The sequence below is a fragment of the Hippopotamus amphibius genome, chromosome 8, assembly GCF_030028045.1.
Source record: "Hippopotamus amphibius kiboko isolate mHipAmp2 chromosome 8, mHipAmp2.hap2, whole genome shotgun sequence".
Classification (NCBI taxonomy): Eukaryota; Metazoa; Chordata; class Mammalia; order Artiodactyla; family Hippopotamidae; genus Hippopotamus; species Hippopotamus amphibius.
The window spans coordinates 123,589,188-123,597,061 of record NC_080193.1 but is presented as its reverse complement, the minus strand read 5'-3'; the positions used below and the strand labels follow the sequence as shown (position 1 = coordinate 123,597,061).

The following is a 7,874-nucleotide window of genomic DNA, read 5'->3' as shown; positions in this document are numbered from 1 at the left end:
CAGCCTTTTTTTTTTTTTTTGGCGGGGGTTGTGGGGACGGGGAAGAGGAGGGGTGCGTCGCTCTAAGAAAATGAGTTCAAAATTCCAAATGCAAGATTGTCGGAGACCCGACCCGGGCCTGGGCCCGAAGGCTGGGACTGGCGGTACACCTCTGCAGAGGGCTGCGGTGGGCGCCTCGCGTCCTGCAGCCCTGCCTTCAGGTGCTCGCGGGAATGTCCGCAGACGCTCCTCTCACCCCCGGGGGCGGGGGGGGGGGGGCTCCATTGTCTTCCAGGCGGTCGCCGCCTGTTGAGTGCTGGGCTAGCGGTCGCAGCAAGGCACGTTAGGTGTGGACGACCCGATCCTCACTCAGTCCCGTTTCTACACACCTGTGTTGGTTGTGATGGCGTTTGCCTGGGATGCACCACCTTTGGTGGGGGTCAGACAGCGACTTTAGATGTGGTATCGCTTCCAGGGGTTTTGCTAGCCACTTGCAGAAATGACTCCTTGTGCTTTCTCGTTTCTGGAAGATTGCCTTGCACAATGCTATTCACACGAAGGGTCATTATTAGAAACTTTTTGTTTGTCTGTTTCTCTCGAACCCTGGATACTTGAAAGCAAATGAAAACAAAAAAATGTACGGAGTCTCATCAAAGTGATTTATATTATTTAAGGCTTGAATTAAGCCTGTTTTTTCTTCTAACCCCTCTATAGATGTTTGTATATCGATTGCTCTCCATTGCTATGTTTTAATGAATATCTCAAGTACTACATAGCCACTACTTCAGAATATGTTAACATCCACATAACTATGACAGTACATTATTTCAGCGCTCAGATTTGCTTCTAAAATTTATTTTTAGCCATAAAATTCCTTGAAAACAAGTCTAAACTTTATATAGCTCTCCTTGAAGGTTGAGTAACTGGGGTAATAATGATGAAACAAAGAAAATAAATGCAGCAGGATTCTGTTTCAAAGAGATACTATGTGTCAGCTTCAGAGTAAGAAACCCCTAAGTTAGAGTTTATGCAGTTACGGGTAATATGGCTTTGAGTATTTTATAAAGTTCTGCATACAATTGTTTCCTTATATTCTGTGAATTTATTTTTATATTAATCACTTTATTTTGTAAGCATACAAGGAAAATGAATGAAATGTTCAAATAATAAACTGTGTACCATAACACAGAAACAGTACTTTTCTGTTACCAAAATTGGCATGATGGACTTGTGAAGGAATTCCCTTTGGATTAGGTCCACTGTGGATGGCATCCAGGGTGAATGTTAGTGGCTAAATTGTATTGTTCGCCATAGGGCTATATGCTTCCTTCAAACCTGGCAAACCACTATCAGCTGTGACCCTAATCAAGAACATTGATAATACTTAAAAATTACTAGTTTTCTGTGTATATTTTAGTGTTATAGACTGCAATTCCAAATTAGACTTGCTTTTAGTATATCATTTTACACAGTTAATTCATAATTCATTACCTGAGCACACCAGGGGAGGCAGTGTTATAAATTGTACACTGGTAAGCTACTTGTTGAAACCATGCATTCATTGTATTTTTAACATGTATAATTGTATTTAAAATTAAGCAAGACTTAGTTTTATGCCTGATTTTCTTTGAAAATATGGATTTGTTAGCTGAGGGTTGCAGTTGATGACGTTTTAATACTGTATTAATATGTTTGCTGCTGCTACCAAGAGCTTTGTCAAACAAGTTGGAGATGGAGGGAGATTAGTTCCTGTTCCTAGCCTCAGTGAGGCTGACAAATACCAACCTCTAAGTCTGGTGGTAAAAAAGAAGAGATGTTTTCTATTTCCTAGATATAAATTTACCTCAACACCTTTTACACTGAAAGATATTCTTCTAGGAGACAGAGAAATTTCAGCTGGTAAGTTTAAATGTCTGTTTGGGAGTGACTACTCATTCAGCTATACTATTGGTAGTCTAAACATAAGTTGTCTGTGCTACTTATGTGCATAATATTTACGCATTGTCATTGATAAAAGCAACTTTTATTACTGTGGCAGTAATAATATTATTAACAATGCCTAATGTTTGCACAGTATCAAATCTCTTATTAGTTGAATAATTTCTGATGTATTTTATAAAATTACTTATTGTATAAGTTAATTTTAATTATTTTATAAATTGTCTTAACCAGATCAACTTAGAATATGACATAATAATATATTTCTTCATCTATAAAATGGGAGTATTATTCAGTCTTACCTATCTCACATGGTTAAATGAGATGAAAGTACTTTGTATTTTATCTTTTGATCCGTTATTATGGTTGGTAAACTGAAATGTATCAACAGGCTAGATTAGAAAATAAATTGACATTTTAACAAATTTTTCTTATATACACTTGTTTTTATTCCAATTAGCCAGTGGCTCTTGATGCTTAAGTATTCTGTTGGCCGAAAGAGAGTTTGAGTTCATTTAAAGTACTCTGGATATTTATTTCTCTTGTTGTCAAATTAATTGAATTGCTCTTTTTAATCTTGCTTTCAGATGTTGCCATTCTCAACATTTGAGTAATGAAGTCTTAAAGGGTAAATTAATATGTTAGTATATATTTTTACATTTGATGAAATCAAGACATTTAAAATATTGATTTCTTTTTCTTAAAGGTATTTCATCATATCAGTTACTGAATTATGAAGATGAATCAGACGTTTCACTCTATGGAAGGCGAGGCAACCATATTGTGAACGACGTTGGGATTAACATTACTGGATCAGATTCCATTGCAGTAAAAGCTTCATTTGGTGTAGTAACCAAACATGAAGTAGAAGTATCAACATTACTCAAGGAAATTACTACACGGTCAGTATAATAATCCTTAATATACTTCCATGTTTTAGTAAATATTTTAATTATATAAACTTCATTACAAAGAGTGCCTAAAACATTCAGGTTATATTTTACTCGTGTAATTTGTTTGATTTATTTGAAATACTACAAATTAGTAGTATGTCCAAACTTGGGATAAGTGTAGATATCCAGACCATTTGGTTTAAACAATATTTAATTGTTCTGCAAAATCACTTTAGCTCTGCACACATTTGCTGAATTATAAGATTACAAGACTTCAGGAATCTGGTTGCAACAAATATGCTGAGAGAGTCTCCTCCAACAGACTCCTATAGTATGCATGTTTTAACAAAATAGAAAGTAGAGGCAGGTTATTAAATTTCTTTTGAGCATACTTCCTGATTTGTACGACTGCCTTGATTTACTTTTACTTAAGGTGGATTGTGAATAGTAACACACGATAAGCGAAAAATGTACTCGATTATACATAATTAGATGTTACAGATTCTTGTGAATGTCTGTCTTCTTGATTTTAGAAAAATTAATTTTGACCACAGTTTGATACGTCAGTCAAGGAGCAGCAGAAAGGCAGTGTTGTGTGTGGTCATGGAAAGCATCCGAACCACACGACAGTGTTCACTGTCTGTGCACGCTGGAATTCGTGGGGAAGCCATGAGGGTAAACCAATAGACTCATTAGACTTCTCTTACTAAAAAACTGCAATGGGAATTTTTTTAAGTATTCAATTTCTAATGAGCCTTGTGTATTTTGTCAAATGTTGACATTAAAGAGTTGCAATTGTATATAGGCTTTTGCACACTAATGGTTTTGTTTTAGAATATGAAAAAAAATCCAAGAAAATTTGAATTATAAACATGTAAAATAATGTAAAAGAACACTAATCCTTGTGAAATAATGTGCACAATGGACTCCCTCATATTACTATTTAAATACTGTATTAAGAATACAAATTGAGTGGTTATATTGAATTCTTTGATTTTATTTTTAAGTGATACAGTTTATATTTGAATTTTAAAAAGTTGCATTTATATTTTTATATTAAATTAATTTTTCTAAAATAATATTGTCAGTAGCCAAACATGCTTCATTCAATATTAAGTCCTTTAAAAAATCTTGAAAGCTATTTGTGTTTAATTTTTAGCTCACTTATGATGTTATTTGTCCTTGTCATTCACCTAATAATGACACCTGATAATGACTTGATTTGTTATTAAAATGAATTATTAGGAAGATAGGGTACAATGTTAATCTTTTCAAGTCTTTGCAAATGAAGGTTCTGTTCAGTGACTACATTTAGGTGCCCACCAGATTGTTTAACATTGGATCGTTTTGGGGGCATGAACTGAATGAAACATTTACTGAACTGTTGGCAATTGCTTTGGAAAGCTGCTGAAAGCTCTGGGGACTTTGGAACCGTGGACAACAGAGTAGGCTAAAAACAACCAGCACTTAAAGGCAGATCCTTTGCAGTTTAAAAAAGGTTTGTTGAAAGAAAAAGTTTTCTGTGCTGGAGAGCATTACCCTTGTGGTAGCACTAATCATTGGCTCTGATACAAAGTAAATGAGAAAGGACTGAGAGGTATTTCCTAATGTGGATCACTGATCCCCATTGGACCATTAATTTGGACATCTGCTAGAAACAGTTGAATTCAAGTAGGATAATTCTTTACTTGGAGGGGTGGGGGTGTTTGGTTTTTTTCTTGGTAGGATTGTAGGGAATGTTTTGTTTCTTCAAAAATATATCCTTACATGTTATGCTCCTTAACAATATTATTTAATTTATTTAATATAGTTTCATTTTATGGATGAACAGAATCCCAAGGGAAGGGACAAAGCTATTGTTTTTCCAGCACACACAACCATAGCTTTCAGTGTTTTTGAACTCTTCATTTACTTGGATGGTGCCTTTGGTGAGTGAATGATTTGCATGAAACACTGAAATGATGATATTTTTAAAGAAGGATTTAATGAGAATCTCTCTCTGTCTCTTTCTGAGTGTCTAATAATAGAAGAGTGATGCTCTCAAGCACTGTCAATATTATGCTTCAGTGAAGTAACTGGGAAAGATCCTTCAGTCCCCACTTACCCATTACCTCATCCCTGTTTCTTGGGGAAGGCTGCAGACTTCCCACCACCCCACTTACAATTATAGCTAAGAGCTAGAATGCAATCCACTGACAAAGTATTTCCTTGATTTACATGGGAAAATTTTAAATGAACTTATAATAGGTAGTTTCTGATGATGGCAAATAGAGTAGGTAGACAGTAAGATGCCGAAGGTGTCAAGGCACCCAACTAGGGTACCCAAAGAACCTTTCTTTAGGTTTTCCTTTCATAAGACCCAGCTCCCCCTACTCCGGACTCTCCCTAAAACCTTAAAGTTACAAATACTTCCCTAAAATTGTCACCTTATATAACACTGCAGTGCAGCTCACTTTAAATTTCTACATTTCGCAGACCTTAAGATTAGGAGACCAGCCAGCTCAAGTCTAGGTGTAGCCCAAAGGACTAGGCAAGGGAGCCCCTTTGCCATGGTCATTTATGAACATTTTTAGACCTGTTTTTATTTCTGCAGTTCTGTTAGAGGAAGGAATAAGGAGTCCAGATACAAAGCAAATCATGCCAATTAAATTCTATTTGGGACACTAAAGGGTATGGTTTTTACAATTATATTGATGGCTAGAAGTGTAAGCTGATGGAATCGATATGTCTATCAAAATTTTAAATTACATACATTTTAACCTTATTTACACTTTTAGGAATTTATCCTACAGATATACTTACACATATGTAAAATGATATAGGTATAAGAATAGTCTGTTCATAATAGCAAAAGTTTGGAAATAACCTTAAGGTATATCATCAGCAACTAGTTAAATAATGGTGGATCCACACAACAGAATATTGTGAAGCCATTAAGAATTAGGTAGCACTGAAGATCCTGACATAGAATAATCTCTATGATATTTTAAAAGAAATTTTATCTATTTGAGCCTAAAGAATTTTATATATATACACACACAGATATGTGTATATATATATTTACATATATATACACAAACACATACATACACATGTTCTTTATGCTTGTAAAATATATGGACTATTTCTGGAAGTATACACAACAGTAGTTACCCCTTGGGGTACAAAACTGAGGCTGGGGTCAACATGGAGACTTATTTGTCACTGTATCCTCTTTTTGTACTCTTTGAATTTTGTACCATGTAAATGTTACCTTTTCTAAAAATGTTTAAAATTTAACTTAATAAAATGAATGGCCTGTACCATTCAACCACAGTTAAAACTCCCAGTAAAATATGAGTTCAAATTATAACATCTAAAATTTTTTTTTTGTAGACCTTTGTGTCACTTCAGTGTCAAAAGGAGGATTTGAAAGGGAAGAAACGGCAACATTTGCACTGCTCTACAGATTGAGAAATATACTATTTGAAAGAAGTATGTGCATTGAAGATTTTTTTCTTCTCAGATCAGCACTTGAGGTTATCTCTTCAGTAATCCTGTCTTTAAAAATTTAAATTTAAAATCCAAATTTCATGACTGATGATTTAGATTCATACATAGTTAAAAATGCACTTTGGCTATACATTTTTTATTTGACTTTTAACACATTTCTGTTTTTGTCCTTTTAGATAGAAGAGTGATGGATGCCATTTCTCGTTCACAGCTTTACTTAGATGATCTTTTTTCTGATTATTATGAAAAACCTCTCAGCATGAGTGATATTTCACTCAAAGAAGGCACTCATATCCGAGTTAATTTACTTAATCACAACATTCCGAAAGGACCTTGCATACTCTGTGGCATGGGGAACTTTAAAAGGGAGACGGTTTATGGGTGCTTTCAGTGCTCTGTTGACGGGCAGAAGTATGTGAGACTTCATGCAGTTCCTTGTTTTGATGTTTGGCATAAGAGAATGAAATAAAATGGAAGATGAATGTACCTTGCTGGCGTTTCAGGTGCAACTGTGTCACACATCTTTCCAAAATTACCTAGGTTTGCTTTGATGAATTGTAGCAAATTAAAGAGGGAGAGGAATGCGAAATTGACCTGTCTGGGCATCATTTTTCCCAACTATAATGTGGAGATGATAATAGTATCTACCTCATAAATTATCATAAAGACTAATAATATTGTTTATACTGGAAAAGGTTTAAATATAAAATTCAGAATTTAAATACAAAATTCCTATAGATGTTCCTTCATAAAATCTGCCAGTCAACTTAGAAGTTTATTTTGGAATTTAGTCTACCATTTTACGTAGAAATTTTCTAGGTATCAATTTTATTTTTAATTGGCTTTTAATTCAACATTTAAGAATGATAGGAGTGCACAAGTGGCAACTTTATGGTGCTTTAACTATTTCCCTAGGTCTGGTAAAATGAGAAAAATGTGTTAATAATTTAATGTAATCCTAAATGTTTAATTGCAGTATCAAATTAAAAGCACCCTGAGCTCAGGGTGGGGTTTTGTGTACACAGTTAAGTGTGACTGATAGTAGTGATGGGCTGCCATTCTGTGATGTACATATATATGTGCTCGCCAGCTTTGTCTTTACAAAAACTCACTACTGTCATTTTAAAGTTAAGGCAGCTGGGACACGTTTATTTCCTTTCTCCTTTGAAAATGTTTAAAACATTTAACATATTTAGTTCTGAGAGATCTTTTTCATCTACTGTGTAAGACATCTGAAATTCTTTTATATACAACCTAAATTATTTACTATACACCATTTTCAAATAATTATAAAAATACTATGTTAAAATTCCAAAACTCAAAATATATGGTACAGCAGTCACAACTAGGCATATGCCCATGAAGGCAGTAGGCAATTCTGTAAATACGAAATACTTGTATACTATATGTATGTGGAAGGATTAAAATTATATCTTTTTAACTATTTAAATGTGATTAGAGTTTTAGAGTAAATCTCCATATTCATTTAACATCATCTATAATATTTTAAAACATAAGTTTAAAAGCACTTGGTTATGAAAACAATGGGACAGAAAGCTTAGAATTAGAAAC

General features: G+C 34.3%; 1 protein-coding gene across 10 annotated transcripts in view; it reads left to right on the top strand.

Moving 5' to 3' along the window:
• The window catches only part of PJVK (pejvakin), a 48,087-nt gene extending 40,451 nt beyond the window's left edge, over positions 1-7,636 (top strand). For 4 of the 10 annotated variants that reach the window (XM_057746413.1, XM_057746417.1, XM_057746410.1 and 1 more), the window contains exons 2-6: positions 2,624-2,819; positions 3,344-3,485; positions 4,621-4,738; positions 6,186-6,284; positions 6,479-7,636. In XM_057746413.1, the coding sequence (XP_057602396.1) occupies positions 3,414-3,485; positions 4,621-4,738; positions 6,186-6,284; positions 6,479-6,771 (582 nt within the window). In that variant the 5' untranslated portion in view covers positions 2,624-2,819; positions 3,344-3,413 and the 3' untranslated portion in view covers positions 6,772-7,636. Of the gene's footprint in view, positions 1-28; positions 201-222; positions 1,879-2,504; positions 2,546-2,623; positions 2,820-3,343; positions 3,486-4,620; positions 4,739-6,185; positions 6,285-6,478 lie in introns of those variants that run through there. The other 6 variants (XM_057746414.1, XM_057746418.1, XM_057746412.1 and 3 more) reach the window with 6 other exon arrangements.
• Positions 7,637-7,874: the final 238 nt, after the last annotated feature.